At 47.7% G+C, this 19,036-nt stretch overlaps 2 protein-coding genes across 2 annotated transcripts in view; both read right to left on the bottom strand.

Annotated features, from left to right (window-relative positions):
* Window positions 1-18,523, bottom strand: part of LOC130297932 (oocyte zinc finger protein XlCOF8.4-like) — a 170,748-nt gene extending 152,225 nt beyond the window's left edge. Inside the window, 2 exon segments of the mRNA XM_056550779.1 lie at window positions 17,320-17,439; window positions 18,414-18,523. Coding sequence (XP_056406754.1) covers window positions 17,320-17,439; window positions 18,414-18,491 — 198 coding nt within the window. The 5' untranslated portion in view covers window positions 18,492-18,523.
* On the bottom strand, window positions 4,456-9,137 carry LOC130297939 (oocyte zinc finger protein XlCOF6.1-like). The gene is made up of 3 exons (XM_056550794.1): window positions 8,961-9,137; window positions 8,723-8,831; window positions 4,456-5,980 (listed from the first exon to the last, which is right to left on the bottom strand). The coding sequence occupies exons 2-3, from the start codon at window positions 8,784-8,786 to the stop codon at window positions 4,845-4,847; spliced, it is 1,200 nt and encodes a 399-aa protein (XP_056406769.1). The 5' UTR covers window positions 8,787-8,831; window positions 8,961-9,137; the 3' UTR covers window positions 4,456-4,844.
* Window positions 18,524-19,036: the final 513 nt, after the last annotated feature.

Here is a 19,036-nt window from a genome sequence, read left to right as displayed (position 1 = left end):
TTATATCCTGACCTCATATTCGGGCCTCATATCATGTCCTTATATCCTGACCTCATATCATGTCCTTATATCCTGACCTCATATCATGACCTCATATCATGTCCTTATATCCTGACCTCATATCATGTCCTTATATCCTGACCTCATATTCGGGCCTCATATCATGTCCTTATATCCTGACCTCATATCATGTCCTTATATCCGGGCCTCATATCATGTCCTTATATTCGGGCCTCATATCATGTCCTTATATTCGGGCCTCATATCATGTCCTTATATTCGGGCCTCATATCATGTCCTTATATCCTGACCTCATATCATGTCCTTATATTCGGGCCTCATATACTGAACTTATGACACGTCCTTAAATTCCAACCTCATATCCCAACCTTAAATTTTGTCCTTTGTGTTTTTGAGGCTCCCAATGGTTTCCATCTTGTGGTTAACCCTCTGTATTCCATCTGGTGACGTCTTCTCTTGATGACTCTGACACACATCCACCTACCTCCTGGAGAGTGTTCTTCATCTGGACAACTCATGTGAAGGGTTTTTATCACCAGGGAAGGAATTCTTCGGTCACGCACCACAGTTGTTTTCCTTGGTCTTCTGGGATTTTTGGTGTCGCTGATCTCACTGCTGCGTTCCTTCTTTCTAACCTTTTGGGGATGAAGGGCGTACCTGTACGTGTTAAGCCCACTCCCTTTCTATATCAAGGGGTCACGCCGTGACCCCCGAACCATTGCGAGCCGGGCCCGGCCCGTGCCTAATAGTGCGCTCCACCGATCGTGGTGACGAACGCTATTAACCCTTTATAGATTAGGCAATCAAAGTTGATCGCCACGTCTAAAGTTAAAATATATGCTTCCTGGCAGCTCAGTGGGGCAGAACGGGACCACTGCGGTGACCCTCTTGGGCGCACGAGGAGGGTCCCTTACCTGCCTCCTAAGCGTCCAATCACCGAAGGACTGCACCGTGGTGACTGAGATCCAGGCAGGAGCAGTCAAGCGGTGATAACACTGATCAATGCTATGCTATGGCATAGCAGTGATCAGTGTAGGAAATCAGTGTGTGCAATGTTATAGTCCCCAATGGGGACTATAACAATGCAAAAAAATTTTTTTTTATAAAGATCATTTGATCCCGCGGATAAAATAAGTCATAAAAATAACGGAGTTCGCTTACCTTTATGATGCGATACTTGGGCGGCTTGTTTCTGGGCCATCAAATATTTGCCGATGGCTAGTATAACCTTCAGGCTGACGTCGCTTTCGTTCTTTAGTTTTAATCCCCTTATGCCATTATCTCCCCCCCCTCCTCCATCTTAATCCCCGTTTGCCATTACCCCCCCCCCCCCCCATCTTGATCCCTTTGTGCCATTATTTCCACCCCCCGATCCCCCTGGGCCAATATATGAGATACAATAACACCCTCCCATACTGCGGTGTTACACTTTAACCTTCTTATCTGGCCTGTGTCTTGAGCAGGCCCAAGTGCAGGTAGGTGCATTCCCGTTTGGCGGGAGGTGGAGGGCGGCACTGACGGGTGATGTCCTCCTGCGCTGTGCGGCACCTCCATGCAATGTCAGGGACGTCACAGGTCAGGCCCAGCAGCCACCGCAGCTCACTTAAAGTCGCGTCCAGTCCCTGTTCTGCACTGAAAAAATACATGACATTGCATGGTTGGTATTTTTAGCGAAATGCCGTACCCCCGCATAACCCTTGGCGCACCCCTTTCAGAATCCATCTCTGTAAGACCCAGAAGGAAATATCACTTGTTGTAGATTTTTATTGGTTCCATCACATGAACAAACATCAGATATTTCTACATAAAAAAAACTAAACTTTCCATGGGACGTCCTTAGGGTCTGTGTACTATATTCAAATGAGCCCAAGTAGTCATGTGGGCGGGACCTCCTGAGAACTAGTCACCTGGTCATGGCTGTAATAATGAGAGGTGAATGAGAATGCAGAGAGAACCCTACATCATAGGGCAGAACAGTGGAGATGAGTGTGCGCTCTGGATCAGTCACACCTCAGTAGGTGTTATCACAGCCATGACTAGGTGACTAGTTCTCAGGAGGTCCCGCCCACATGACTACTTGTGGCCCATGTGACTACGGTGCACACAAAACTCCATGTTTAATGCCCTTAAGATATCGGGATCGGACGATGTTCTCAGCCCCATGGGAGGAAACATCAAAGAACCGATTATGTGTTGGGTCCAAAGAGGAAACTAGCGCGGACAGGTTCCCTTTATACCCTTCGTCCTGAACAGGTTACAGGTACACCCTTGCGTTCTGTACACCCTGAATCCTTAAAGGGGTTATCCAGGAAAAAAAACTTTATTTTTTTATATCTACTGGCTCCAGAAATGTAAACAGATTTGTAAATTATTTCTATTAAAAAAATCTTAATCCTTTCAGTACTTATGAGCTTCTGAAGTTAAGGTTGTTCTTTTCTGTCTAAGTGTTCTCTGATCACACTTGTCTCGGGAAACACCCAGTTTAGAAGAGGTTTGCTATGGGGATTTGCTTCTAAACTGGGCGGTTCCCGAGACACGTGTCAACAGAGAGCACTTAGACAGAAAAGAACAACCTTAACTTCAGAAGCTCATAAGTACTGAAAGGATTAAGATTTTTTTTATAGAAGTAATTTACAAATCTGTTTAACTTTCTGGAGCCAGTTGATATGTTAAAAAAAAAAAAAAAAAAAAAAGTTTTTTCCTGGATAACCCCTTTAGACACCGTGATCAATACCAATGATCAGACCAGTGAAAGATGCTGGCAGCTCACGGAACCTGGGAAGCTTATGGTTTTGTGAGTCAAAATGGCACAGAGGATCCCCCTTACCTGCTTCCTGCCACCCGGTCACCGATTCAATGATGTAGCCTGGGCTTAGCCAATCACGCTGTATAATGCTATGTCATAGGCCCATCATTATACAATGTAAATGTCCAAACTATTAAAATAAAATGGTTATGATCCCGCAAGGTAAACGGCTTAAAAAAATACCAAACACTAAAAATACTGATTTTTGATCACATCAAATAATGTAAGAAAAAAAAAATAAAAATTTAAGAAAAAGTGATCAAAAAGTCCCAACAAAACAAAAATGGTCCCGATAAAAGCTACAGATCACGGCGCAAAAAATATCCCTCATGTATACGGAAAAATTAAAAAGTTATAGGGGTCAGAAAATTGCAGTTTTCTTATAAATTTCCAACCGCAAACAATTATGTATTTTTTGATGCGTTGTACATTTTATGGTAAAATTTGTACTTTACGGTAAAATACGTACTATAAAGCTATAATGTAAATTATTCCGCACGGTGAGCACCACAAAACAAAATAGCGGAATAAAAAAAAGATCAAAAAGGTAGCACGTATTGAAAAAATTGTGTCGGACGAAAAGTTAAAAAAAGTTACGGCTCTAACTAAATAATTTTGCTCAGAAAAATGAAAAAACAAAAAGCAATAAAAATGGGTATCGCCATAATCGTACCGACCCACAGAATAAATCTAAAATCACTTTTAACGCACAGTGAACATCATAAAAAAAATTATTTAAAAAAGCTAGAAATTTTCCAGTTTTTTTTTTTTTTTTTTACAAAAAAAATGCTTCACGAGTCAGCAAAAAAAATAAAACAATAAAATAAAGTACAATATGCCACAAAATAATAAGTTCAGAATTGTTCCGCACAGAAAAAGGGTTCTAATGTTATTACCATTTAAAGAGACGCAACACATTTAAAAAAAAAAAAAAAAGAAGAGCCTGGTCATTAAAGGGGTACTCCGGTGCTTAGACATCTTATCCCTTATCCAAAGGATAGGGGATAAGATGCCTGATCGCAGGGGGGGGGGTCCCGCCGCTGGGGACCCCCTTGATCTTCCACGTCGCACCCCATTAGAATCAGCCCCCGGAGCGTGCTCGCTCCGGGTCTGATTACTGGCGATCACGGAGCCGGAGCGTTGTGACGTCACGACTCCGCCCCATGTGACATCACGCTCCGCCCCCTCAATGCAAGCCTATGGGAGGGGGCGTGACGCCCCCTCCCATAGGCTTGCATTGAGGGGCGGGGCATGATGTCACACGGGGGCGGAGTCGTGATGTCACGCTCTTTCGCTCGCGTTGCCGGAAGCTGTTAAGGTGGGTGCTGCAGCCGAAATCCCGGGGTCCCCAGCGGCAGGACCCCCGCGATCTGGCATCTTATTCCCTATCCTTTGGATAGGGGATAAGATGTCTAAGCGCCGGAGTACCCCTTTAAGGTAAAAAAAAAATAGGTCTGTCCTTAAGGGGTTAAAAGAAAGGAGGGAAAAACAAAAATGAAAATTGGCCCGGGCCTTACGGGGTACTCTGCCCTTCGACATCTTATCCCCTATCCAAAGGATGTCTGATCGCGGGGGGGGGGGGGGGGGGCCTACTGCTGGAGACCCCCACGATCCACCAGGCAGCAGCCCGGAGCTAAGTTTTCTCCGAGGCTGATGACGGGCGGTGCGGGGGGGACGAGCATCTTGACGTCATGGCCTCGCCCCCTCCTACCGTCACGTCCGCCCACCCTCAATGCCGAGGTACCGGACTGCTGCAGGGGGGGGGGGGGGGGATCGCGGGGGTCCCCAGCAGCAGGCCCCCCCGCGCGATCAGACATCTTATCCCCTATCCTTTGGATGTCTAGGGGCGGAGTATCCCTTTAAACCCTATCCTATATGTTAACCGTCTGAAGAACCCAATGGGTTAAAATATTTTTCCCCATTTATAGCATTTTTCACATTCCAAATAAGAAGGTGGTTTCTTAATTTGAATTCTCCTGTGAGTTTCAAACATTTTTTTTTCTTTTTAAGAATATTTTCAGCACCCTGTGTGAATTCTCTCATGTCTAACAAGTTTTGCTTTTTCTGTAAAACATTTCCCACATCCTGAACATGAATACGGCTTTTCTCCCGTGTGACTTTTCTCGTGTCGCACAAGATGCGATTTATGTGCAAAACATTTCCCACATTCTGAACATGAATATGGCTTTTCTCCCGTGTGATTTCTCTCGTGTCGCACAAGATGTGATTTATGTGTAAAACATTTCCCACATTCTAAACATGAATACGGTTTCTCTCCTGTGTGAATTCTCTCATGTGCAACATAATATGCTTTACTTGAGAAACATTTCCCACATTCTGAACATGAAAATGGCTTTGCTCCTGTGTGACTTATTTCATGTGTAAAAAGCTCTTGTTTAGTTATAAAACCTTTCCTACATTCTGAACATGAATATGGCTTCTCTACTGTGTGTCTTCTCTCATGTCTAACAAGCCCTGATTTAGCTGTAAAGCATTTCCCACATTCTAAACATGAAAATGGCTTCTCTCCTGTGTGAAGTCTCTCATGTCTAACAAGATTTGCTTTAGTTATAAAACCTTTCCTACATCCTGAACATGAATGTGGCTTCTCTCCTGTGTGAGCTCTATAATGATTCCTTAACGCAGATTTAGTACTAAAACATCTCCCACATTCCAAACATGAAAATGGCTTCTGTCCTGTGTGACTCCTTTCGTGTATAACAAGATCTGATTTTTGTAAGAAACATTTCCCACATTCTGAACATGAATATGGCTTCTCTCCTGTATGTCTTCTCTCATGTATTATAAGATCTGATTTCTGTTTAAAGTGTTTCCCACATTCTGAACATGAATACAGCTTCTTTTTTGTGTGACTTTTTCTGTGTATAACAAGAGATGATCTTCTTGTAAATTGTTTCCCACATTCCTCACAATAAAAACCTTTCCCATGTTCCTGATCTGTCCTTGTGGTAACAATGTGTGGTTGGTCAGGAGAAGGTTCCTCATGATCAGATGGATTATTATAGGATAGATCTGGATGGACATTAGGGGTAAAGAGGTCTTCTCCTGAGGAGCGCTCCATCATATCTTCATCTTCTCCTTTATCATTCAGGGATAACATGAAGTTTCCCTCAGAATTCTTACTGGGATTTCCTGTAGGATATAAAAGGATTTTGTTATTAGTATTAATACCGCACAGTACAGTAATGTAGGACATTCCTATTGGGCAGGAAACACACACGCAGTTTTTTTTTCCATGCAGTTTATGGAGTAGACTCCTCCTACTTTCAGGACATTAAAGGGGTATTCCAGGCAAAAACTTTTATTTAGATATCAACTGGCTCCGGAAAGTTAAACAGATTTGTAAATTACTTCTATTAAAAAATCTTAATCCTTCCAATAGTTATTAGCTTCTGAAGTTTTCTGTCTAACTGCTCAATGATGATGTCACGTCTCGGGAGCTGTGCAGGATGGGAGAATATCCCCATAGGAACTGCACAGCTCCCGGGACGTGAGTCATCAGAGAGCAGTTAGACAGAAAACAGCAACTTAACTTCAGAAGCTAATAACTATTGGAAGGATCAAGATATTTTAATAGAAGTAATTTACAAATCCGTTTAACTTTCCGGAGCCAGTTGATATATAAAAACAAGTTTTTGCCTGGAATACCCCTTTAAGGTGACATTTACATATAAAAGTAATGGGGCCCCGCAATGATACTTCAGGATGTGCGTGTGCTCTATAGCAGTACCTACGGTTTAGTCTTACTGCCCCTTATGCATTAGGAGTCACTGCCCATGTGAATGAATATTACCGCCATATCAAGTGGTGTATAATGCCGAAACAAGTATTCAGGAGTCACATCGTTACCCAACCTCGTCTGTCCAGAAGATGGCGTCTTATGAAGAAACATGTGACATGTGTGTAACTCCGCCTCCTCCGCTGCGCCTATTGCTTGATTACAGTGTAATGCTATGGAGGAAGCGGAGCGACGCGTACGTCACATGTAATAACGGAAATAACGCTTTGTATTACAGAGGAGCAGACAGAATAATGGCGCCGGGTCCTGATCAGTGTCATTTCTACTAATAACCCCCCCCCCAATCTCTTTGGTGGGTTCTATGTCGGTGTCTGACTCCTCCTCCTTGTCCGGTACAGATGATGTGGACGTCTTATTCAAATCCTGATGCTGCCCCTAGTGTTCTACCTGGAGCATGACAGGACCCATAGATGACCTTGGAGAGGATCTCTATATAGTCACCTCCCTCAGGTCCTGACTATACATAACACAGGGGATCACTGGGGCCTGAAGGGTTAATGTCATGTAGATCTAAGGTGGAGCCTCCCCTGAAGAAACCTCGGAATTCCCTCTGTAATCCATTACTACATACCTGGGACAACACCTCCTGGAAATATTACATACCTGGGACAACACCTCCTGGAATTATTACACACCTGGGACAACACCTCCTGGCATTATTACATACCTGGGACAACACCTCCTGGAATTATTACATACCCGGGACAACACCTCCTGGAAATATTACATACCTGGCACAACACCTCCTGGAATTATTACATACCTGGCACAACACCTCCTGGAATTATTACATACCTGGGACAACACCTCCTGGAATTATTACATACCTGGCACAACACCTCCTGGAATTATTACATACCTGGGACAACACCTCCTGGAATTATTACATACCTGGGACAACACCTCCTGGAAACATTACATACCCGGGACAACACCTCCTGGAATTATTACATACCCGGGACAACACCTCCTGGAATTATTACATACCTGGGACAACACCTCCTGGAAATATTACATACCCGGGACAACACCTCCTGGAAATATTACATACCCGGGACAACACCTCCTGGAAACATTACATACCTGGGACAACACCTCCTGGAAACATTACATACCCGGGACAACACCTCCTGGAATTATTACATACCCGGGACAACACCTCCTGGAATTATTACATACCCGGGACAACACCTCCTGGAATTATTACATACCCGGGACAACACCTCCTGGAATTATTACATACCCGGGACAACACCTCCTGGAATTATTACATACCCGGGACAACACCTCCTGGAAATATTCCATAGCCGGGACAACACCTCCTGGAAATATTCCATAGCCGGGACAACACCTCCTGGAAATATTCCATAGCCGGGAAAACACCTCCTGGAAATATTCCATAGCCGGGACAACACCTCCTGGCATTATTCCATAGCCGGGACAACACCTCCTGGCATTATTCCATAGCCGGGACAACACCTCCTGGCATTATTCCATAGCCGGGACAACACCTCCTGGCATTATTCCATAGCCGGGACAACACCTCCTGGCATTATTCCATAGCCGGGACAACACCTCCTGGCATTATTCCATAGCCGGGACAACACCTCCTGGCATTATTCCATAGCCGGGACAACACCTCCTGGCATTATTCCATAGCCGGGACAACACCTCCTGGCATTATTCCATAGCCGGGACAACACCTCCTGGCATTATTCCATAGCCGAGACAACACCTCCTGGCATTATTCCATAGCCGGGACAACACCTCCTGGCATTATTCCATAGCCGGGACAACACCTCCTGGCATTATTCCATAGCCGGGACAACACCTCCTGGCATTATTCCATAGCCGGGACAACACCTCTTGGCATTATTCCATAGCCGGGACAACACCTCCTGGCATTATTCCATAGCCGGGACAACACCTCCTGCCATTATTCCATAGCCGGGACAACACTTCCTGCCATTATTCCATAGCCGGGACAACACCTCCTGCCATTATTCCATACCCGGGACAACACCTCCTGGAATTATTCCATACCTGGGGTAACACCTCCTGGAATTATTACATACCTGGGGTAACACCTCCTGGAATTTCCTCCTTCACTTCCCTCATACACGGGTGATGGCCCCTCATCCTCTCTTCTTCATCCTCCACTTTATTATTAGTCAGATCTCCCCCCTGATGTGACATACAGAACAATTCACTACAATACAGCAGACAGGAGGAGCAACAGAGACCCCCAAAATCTATCCCCACATCTATGACTGCAGGACCCCCCTATAGAGATATAGGATCAGCCTCATCTACCTGATGCTTCTCTGGGACATTTCCCTCTGGACAGTCCTGAGAATACAGAGGGCGGGGACACCTCTCGGGTGGATTTCTATCAATGACTCCATCTGTAGGGAACACACAGTGATGAATAGATTATTCCATGTGATGATCAGATGATGGGTGTAGTAGTATCTAGGAGACCCTCCACCAATAAAAGTCTCCCCCTCCTTACACTGCTGATCGGCCCCGAAATCCGTCTCCTCTTCTGGTTCAATTTTAACGTCAGCCTTAATATCCATCAGATCTTCACCCTAATAAGATAGGAAGGAAATGTAAGTTGATCTTGGGGTCAAACACTTTATGGTCATATTTTTGGGGGACTTTGAAATCACCTACCTGATGGTTCTCTGGGACATTTCGCTCTGAACAGTCCTGGGAATACAGAGGACGGGGACACCTCTCGGGTGGATTTCTATCAATGACTTCATCTGTAGGGAACACACAGGGAATGAATACATCAGTGCTGGATATATTTCTATGTTATTAGGTAGTGAGAGTGATATCTATATATATATGTCTCTTCTTACCTTGTGATGTGAGGGGCCGGTGGTCCTCCATCATGACTATGTCCTGGTACAGATCCTTGTGTCCTTCTACATACTCCCACTCCTCCATGGAGAAATAGACCGCCACATCCTGACACCTTATAGGAACCTGACACACAATGATACAGTCATCACCAGACCCCTCCATTACTGTATAATGTCCCAGCAGTGTCACCTCTCTAATCATCACCAGACCCCTCCATTACTGCATAATGTCCCAGCAGTGTCACCTCTCTAATCATCACCAGAACCCTCCATTACTGTATAATGTCCCAGCAGTGTCACCTCTCCAGTCATCACCAGATCCCTCCATTACTGTATAGTGTCCCAGCAGTGTCACCTCTCCAGTCATCACCAGACCCCTCCATTACTGTATAATGTCCCAGCAGTGTCACCTCTCCAGTCATCACCAGACCCCTCCATTACTGTATAATGTCCCAGCAGTGTCACCTCTACAGTCATCACCAGACCCCTCCATTACTGTATAATGTCCCAGCAGTGTCACCTCTCCAGTCATCCCCAGACCCCTCCATTACTGTATAATGTCCCAGCAGGGTCACCTCTCCAGTCATCACCAGACCCCTCCATTACTGTATAATGTCCCAGCAGTGTCATCTCTCTAATCATCACCAGACCCCTCCATTACTGTATAATGTCCCAGCAGGGTCACCTCTCCAGTCATCACCAGACCCCTCCATTACTGTATGTCCCAGCAGTGTCACCTCTCCAGTCATCACCAGACCCCTCCATTACTGTATAATGTCCCTGCACTGTCACCTCTCTAATCACCAGACCCCTCCATTACTGTATAATGTCCCAGCAGTGTCACCTCTCCAGTCATCACCAGACCCCTCCATTACTGTATAATGTCCCAGCAGTGTCACCTCTCCAGTCATCCCCAGACCCCTCCATTACTGTATAATGTCCCAGCAGTGTCACCTCTCCAGTCATCCCCAGACCCCTCCATTACTGTATAATGTCCCAGCAGTGTCACCTCTCCAGTCATCCCCAGAACCCCTCCATTACTGTATAATGTCCCAGCAGTGTCACCTCTCTAATCATCACCAGACCCCTCCATTACTGTATAATGTCCCTGCAGTGTCACCTCTCTAATCATCACCAGACCCCTCCATTACTGTATAATGTCCCAGCAGTGTCACCTCTCCAGTCACCACCAGACCCCTCCATTACTGTATAATGTCCCAGCAGTGTCACCTCTCCAGTCATCACCAGACCCCTCCATTACAGTATAATGTCCCAGCAGTGTCACCTCTCCAGTCATCCCCAGACCCCTCCATTACTGTATAATGTCCCAGCAGGGTCACCTCTCCAGTCATCACCAGACCCCTCCATTACTGTATAATGTCCCAGCAGTGTCACCTCTCTAATCATCACCAGACCCCTCCATTACTGTATAATGTCCCAGCAGTGTCACCTCTCCAGTCATCACCAGACCCCTCCATTACTGTATAATGTCCCAGCAGTGTCACCTCTCCAGTCATCTCCAGACACCTCCATTACTGTATAATGTCCCAGCAGGGTCACCTGTCTTATCATCACCAGACCCCTCCATTACTGTATAATGTCCCAGCAGTGTCACCTCTCCAGTCATCACCAGACCCCTCCATTACTGTATAATGTCCCAGCAGTGTCACCTCTCCAGTCATCACCAGACCCCTCCATTACTGTATAATGTCCCAGCAGTGTCACCTCTCCAGTCATCACCAGACCCCTCCATTACTATATAATGTCCCAGCAGTGTCACCTCTCCAGTCATCACCAGACCCCTCCATTACTGTATAATGTCCCAGCAGTGTCACCTCTCCAGTCATCACCAGACCCCTCCATTACTGTATAATGTCCCAGCAGTGTCACCTCTCCAGTCATCACCAGACCCCTCCATTACTGTATAATGTCCCAGCAGTGTCACCTCTCCAGTCATCACCAGACTCCTCCATTACTGTATAATGTCCCAGCAGTGTCACCTCTTCAGTCATCACCAGACCCCTCCATTACTGTATAATGTCTCAGCAGTGTCACCTCTCTAATCATCACCAGACCCCTCCATTACTGTATAATGCCCCAGCAGTGTCACCTCTCCAGTCAGCAGCTCAGTGATCCTGTGGATGAGTTCTAGGATCTTCTTCTCATGTATCAGTGAGTGGGGTGGAGGCTTCGTGATGGGGCCCCGGGCCCTGCTCCGTCCTTCTGACTCATGGAGATGGCTGCTGGGGGCCACACACTCCCCCCATGTCTTCTTCACTATGGTGTAATCCTGTGTATGGAGAGAGACAATGAGGGGACTGACCCCAGTATTCCTCCCTCACTACAAAGAGGAGATTGTGCCCCCTGTATAGAGCTCTAGTGAGCACATCTGGAATACTGGGGTCAGTTCTGGAGACCTCACCTACAAAGAGATATCCAGAACATAGGGCGGGGCCAAAGATGGGGACAACAATGGTGGAAATGTAGATTGGGGGGGGGGGGACAACAATGGTGGAAACGTAGATGGGGGGGGGGGGGGGGACAACAATGGTGGAAACGTAAATGGGGACGGACAATGGTGGAAACGTAGATGGGGGACGGACAACAATGGTGGAAACGTAGATGGGGGACGGACAACAATGGTGGAAACGTAGATGGGGGGGACGACAACAATGGTGGAAACGTAGATGGGGGACGGACAACAATGGTGGAAACGTAGATGGGGGGGACGACAACAATGGTGGAAACGTAGATGGGGGGACGACAACAATGGTGGAAACGTAGATGGGGGGACGACAACAATGGTGGAAACGTAGATGGGGGGACGACAACAATGGTGGAAACGTAGATGGGGGGACGACAACAATGGTGGAAACGTAGATGGGGGGGGACAACAATGGTGGAAACGTAGATGGGGGGGACAACAATGGTGGAAACGTAGATGGGGGGGGACAACAATGGTGGAAACGTAGATGGGGGGGACAACAATGGTGGAAACGTAGATGGGGGGGGACAACAATGGTGGAAACGTAGATGGGGGGGGACAACAATGGTGGAAACGTAGATGGGGGGGGACAACAATGGTGGAAACGTAGATGGGGGGGGGGACAACAATGGTGGAAACGTAGATGGGGGGGGAGACAACAATGGTGGAAACGTAGATGGGGGGGGAGACAACAATGGTGGAAACGTAGATGGGGGGGGAGACAACAATGGTGGAAACGTAGATGGGGGGGGGGAGACAACAATGGTGGAAACGTAGATGGGGGGGGGACAACAATGGTGGAAACGTAGATGGGGGGGGACAACAATGGTGGAAACGTAGATGGGGGGGGACACAACAATGGTGGAAACGTAGATGGGGGGGGACAACAATGGTGGAAACGTAGATGGGGGGGGACACAACAATGGTGGAAACGTAGATGGGGGGGGACACAACAATGGTGGAAACGTAGATGGGGGGGGACAACAATGGTGGAAACGTAGATGGGGGGGGACAACAATGGTGGAAACGTAGATGGGGGGGGGACAACAATGGTGGAAACGTAGATGGGGGGGGGACAACAATGGTGGAAACGTAGATGGGGGGGGACAACAATGGTGGAAACGTAGATGGGGGGGGACAACAATGGTGGAAACGTAGATGGGGGGGGACAACAATGGTGGAAACGTAGATGGGGGGGACAACAATGGTGGAAACGTAGATGGGGGGGGACAACAATGGTGGAAACGTAGATGGGGGGGGACAACAATGGTGGAAACGTAGATGGGGGGGGACAACAATGGTGGAAACGTAGATGGGGGGGGACAACAATGGTGGAAACGTAGATGGGGGGGGGGCAACAATGGTGGAAACGTAGATGGGGGGGGAGACAACAATGGTGGAAACGTAGATGGGGGGGGAGACAACAATGGTGGAAACGTAGATGGGGGGGGAGACAACAATGGTGGAAACGTAGATGGGGGGGGGACAACAATGGTGGAAACGTAGATGGGGGGGGACAACAATGGTGGAAACGTAGATGGGGGGGGGGACAACAATGGTGGAAACGTAGATGGGGGGGGGACAACAATGGTGGAAACGTAGATGGGGGGGGGACAACAATGGTGGAAACGTAGATGGGGGGGGGCAACAATGGTGGAAACGTAGATGGGGGGGGACAACAATGGTGGAAACGTAGATGGGGGGGACAACAATGGTGGAAACGTAGATGGGGGGGGGACAACAATGGTGGAAACGTAGATGGGGGGGGACAACAATGGTGGAAACGTAGATGGGGGGGGACAACAATGGTGGAAACGTAGATGGGGGGGACAACAATGGTGGAAACGTAGATGGTGACAACAATGGTGGAAACGTAGATGGTGACAACAATGGTGGAAACGTAGATGGTGACAACAATGGTGGAAACGTAGATGGGGACAACAATGGTGGAAACGTAGATGGGGACAACAATGGTGGAAACGTAGATGGGGACAACAATGGTGGAAACGTAGATGGGGACAACAATGGTGGAAACGTAGATGGGGACAACAATGGTGGAAACGTAGATGGGGACAACAATGGTGGAAACGTAGATGGGGACAACAATGGTGGAAACGTAGATGGGGACAACAATGGTGGAAACGTAGATGGGGACAACAATGGTGGAAACGTAGATGGGGACAACAATGGTGGAAACGTAGATGGGGACAACAATGGTGGAAACGTAGATGGGGACAACAATGGTGGAAACGTAGATGGGGACAACAATGGTGGAAACGTAGATGGGGACAACAATGGTGGAAACGTAGATGGGGGGGGACAACAATGGTGGAAACGTAGATGGGGGGGGACAACAATGGTGGAAACGTAGATGGGGGGGGACAACAATGGTGGAAACGTAGATGGGGGGGGGGCAACAATGGTGGAAACGTAGATGGGGGGGGGGCAACAATGGTGGAAACGTAGATGGGGGGGAGACAACAATGGTGGAAACGTAGATGGGGGGGGAGACAACAATGGTGGAAACGTAGATGGGGGGGAGACAACAATGGTGGAAACGTAGATGGGGGGGGGGACAACAATGGTGGAAACGTAGATGGGGGGGGGGACAACAATGGTGGAAACGTAGATGGGGGGGGGGACAACAATGGTGGAAACGTAGATGGGGGGGGGACAACAATGGTGGAAACGTAGATGGGGGGGGACAACAATGGTGGAAACGTAGATGGGGGGGGGGACAACAATGGTGGAAACGTAGATGGGGGGGGACAACAATGGTGGAAACGTAGATGGGGGGGGACAACAATGGTGGAAACGTAGATGGGGGGGACAACAATGGTGGAAACGTAGATGGGGGGGGACAACAATGGTGGAAACGTAGATGGGGGGGGACAACAATGGTGGAAACGTAGATGGGGGGGGGACAACAATGGTGGAAACGTAGATGGGGGGGACAACAATGGTGGAAACGTAGATGGGGGGGACAACAATGGTGGAAACGTAGATGGTGACAACAATGGTGGAAACGTAGATGGTGACAACAATGGTGGAAACGTAGATGGGGACAACAATGGTGGAAACGTAGATGGGGACAACAATGGTGGAAACGTAGATGGGGACAACAATGGTGGAAACGTAGATGGGGACAACAATGGTGGAAACGTAGATGGGGACAACAATGGTGGAAACGTAGATGGGGACAACAATGGTGGAAACGTAGATGGGGACAACAATGGTGGAAACGTAGATGGGGACAACAATGGTGGAAACGTAGATGGGGACAACAATGGTGGAAACGTAGATGGGGACAACAATGGTGGAAACGTAGATGGGGACAACAATGGTGGAAACGTAGATGGGGACAACAATGGTGGAAACGTAGATGGGGACAACAATGGTGGAAACGTAGATGGGGACAACAATGGTGGAAACGTAGATGGGGACAACAATGGTGGAAACGTAGATGGGGACAACAATGGTGGAAACGTAGATGGGGACAACAATGGTGGAAACGTAGATGGGGACAACAATGGTGGAAACGTAGATGGGGACAACAATGGTGGAAACGTAGATGGGGACAACAATGGTGGAAACGTAGATGGGGACAACAATGGTGGAAACGTAGATGGGGACAACAATGGTGGAAACGTAGATGGGGACAACAATGGTGGAAACGTAGATGGGGACAACAATGGTGGAAACGTAGATGGGGACAACAATGGTGGAAACGTAGATGGGGACAACAATGGTGGAAACGTAGATGGGGACAACAATGGTGGAAACGTAGATGGGGACAACAATGGTGGAAACGTAGATGGGGGACAACAATGGTGGAAACGTAGATGGGGGACAACAATGGTGGAAACGTAGATGGGGGACAACAATGGTGGAAACGTAGATGGGGGACAACAATGGTGGAAACGTAGATGGGGGACAACAATGGTGGAAACGTAGATGGGGGACAACAATGGTGGAAACGTAGATGGGGGACAACAATGGTGGAAACGTAGATGGGGGACAACAATGGTGGAAACGTAGATGGGGGACAACAATGGTGGAAACGTAGATGGGGGACAACAATGGTGGAAACGTAGATGGGGGGGGACAACAATGGTGGAAACGTAGATGGGGGGGGACAACAATGGTGGAAACGTAGATGGGGGGGACAACAATGGTGGAAACGTAGATGGGGGGGACAACAATGGTGGAAACGTAGATGGGGGGACAACAATGGTGGAAACGTAGATGGGGGGGACAACAATGGTGGAAACGTAGATGGGGGGGACAACAATGGTGGAAACGTAGATGGGGGGGGACAACAATGGTGGAAACGTAGATGGGGGGGACAACAATGGTGGAAACGTAGATGGGGGGACAACAATGGTGGAAACGTAGATGGGGGGACAACAATGGTGGAAATGTAGATGGGGGGACAACAATGGTGGAAATGTAGATGGGGGGACAACAATGGTGGAAATGTAGATGGGGGGACAACAATGGTGGAAATGTAGATGGGGGGACAACAATGGTGGAAATGTAGATGGGGGGACAACAATGGTGGAAATGTAGATGGGGGGACAACAATGGTGGAAATGTAGATGGGGGGACAACAATGGTGGAAATGTAGATGGGGGGACAACAATGGTGGAAATGTAGATGGGGGGACAACAATGGTGGAAATGTAGATGGGGGGACAACAATGGTGGAAATGTAGATGGGGGGACAACAATGGTGGAAATGTAGATGGGGGACAACAATGGTGGAAATGTAGATGGGGGGACAACAATGGTGGAAATGTAGATGGGGGGACAACAATGGTGGAAATGTAGATGGGGGACAACAATGGTGGAAATGTAGATGGGGGGACAACAATGGTGGAAATGTAGATGGGGGGACAACAATGGTGGAAATGTAGATGGGGGACAACAATGGTGGAAATGTAGATGGGGGACAACAATGGTGGAAATGTAGATGGGGGGACAACAATGGTGGAAATGTAGATGGGGACAACAATGGTGGAAATGTAGATGGGGGACAACAATGGTGGAAATGTAGATGGGGGGACAACAATGGTGGAAATGTAGATGGGGGACAACAATGGTGGAAATGTAGATGGGGGGACAACAATGGTGGAAATGTAGATGGGGACAACAATGGTGGAAATGTAGATGGGGACAACAATGGTGGAAATGTAGATGGGGACAACAATGGTGGAAATGTAGATGGGGACAACAATGGTGGAAATGTAGATGGGGACAACAATGGTGGAAATGTAGATGGGGACAACAATGGTGGAAATGTAGATGGGTCACCTCACCTCTCCGGTCAGCAGGTGGAGGATCTCCAAGGTGAAGTGTAATATTCTCTTAGTCATCTCATTCCTGTCCTTGTCCATCCTTGGGGGATCATTCAGGAGAAGAGGAGACAACTGGGTCAGCTGGAGGGGAAGAGGAGGAGCCTGAATCACAGAACCAGCGACACAATGTAACAAACCCCCTCCTCATGTAATCTCCTTACTACTGGGGTGACACACTGTAACAAACCTCCTCCTCATGTAATCTCCTTACTACTGGGGTGACACACTGTAACAAACCTCCTCCTCATGTAATCTCCTTACTACTGGGGTGACACACTGTAACAAACCTCCTCCTCATGTAAACTCACTACTGGGGTGACACACTGTAACAAACCCCATCCTGGTGTAATCTCCTTACTACTGGGGTGACACACTGTAACAATCCTCCTCCTCATGTAATCTCCTTACTACTGGGGTGACACACTGTAACAAACCTCCTCCTCATGTAATCTCCTTACTACTGGGGTGACACACTGTAACAAACCTCCTCCTCATGTAATCTCCTTACTACTGGGGTGACACACTGTAACAAACCTCCTCCTCATGTAATCTCCTTACTACTGGGGTGACACACTGTAACAAACCTCCTCCTCATGTAATCTCCTTACTACTGGGGTGACACACTGTAACAAACCTCCTCCTCATGTAATCTCCTTACTACTGGGGTGACACACTGTAACAAACCTCCTCCTCATGTAATCACCTTACTACTGGGGTGACACACTGTAACAAACCACCTCCTCATATAATCTTACTACTGGGGTGACACACTATAACAAACCTCCTCCTCATGTAATCTCCTTACTACTGGGGTGATACACTGTAACAAACCTCCTCCTCATGTAATCTCCTTACTACTGGGGTGACACACTGTAACAAACCTCCTCCTCATGTAATCTCCTTACTACTGGGGTGACACACTGTAACAGACCTCCTCCTCATGTAATCTCCTTACTACTGGGGTGATACACTGTAACAGACCTCCTCCTCATGTAATCTCCTTACTACTGGGGTGACACACTGTAACAAACCTCCTCCTCATGTAATCTCCTTACCACGATGTGCTCGTACAGGACCTGCTCTTTTACCGCCGGATGCTGGAGGTGTAGGACCTGTGATGATGTCACAATCATGTGACCAGTACATGTGGGGGCGGAGCTCAGCAGGATAGGAGAGATTGTGGATGAAGGACCTGTGAGGATGGTCATGTGACAGTAGTGGGCGGGGCTCTGCAGGATAGAGGAGATTGTGGATGAAGGACCTGTGAGGAAGGTCATGTGATAGGAGTGGGCGGGGCTCAGCAGTAGTAGATGACATGTGACCAGAAGGGGAGGAGCTCAGTGAAGAGGAGACGTGGTGTGAGGTGAGTTTCTATGCAGAGGGTTTGTTACATTGTGTTGTTCCTCTCTTGTTCCTCCTGTCACAATGTAATAGTTCACACTGGTTCTTACTGTAATAAATAAAGAGATATAATAACTATGTGTCACCCAGCTTTATATACTGCCCGCCACCCAGCTTTATATACCGCCCGCCACCCAGCTTTATATACCGCCCGCCACCCAGCTTTATATACTGCCCGCCACCCAGCTTTATATACTGCCCGCCACCCAGCTTTATATACTGCCCACCACCCAGCTTTATATACCACCCGCCACCCAGCTTTATATACCGCCTGCCA

The sequence above is a fragment of the Hyla sarda genome, assembly GCF_029499605.1.
Source record: "Hyla sarda isolate aHylSar1 chromosome 1 unlocalized genomic scaffold, aHylSar1.hap1 SUPER_1_unloc_10, whole genome shotgun sequence".
Taxonomy (NCBI): domain Eukaryota; kingdom Metazoa; phylum Chordata; class Amphibia; order Anura; family Hylidae; genus Hyla; species Hyla sarda.
The sequence above is the reverse complement of the archived record's forward strand: the minus strand, read 5'-3'. Positions and strand labels throughout refer to the sequence as shown.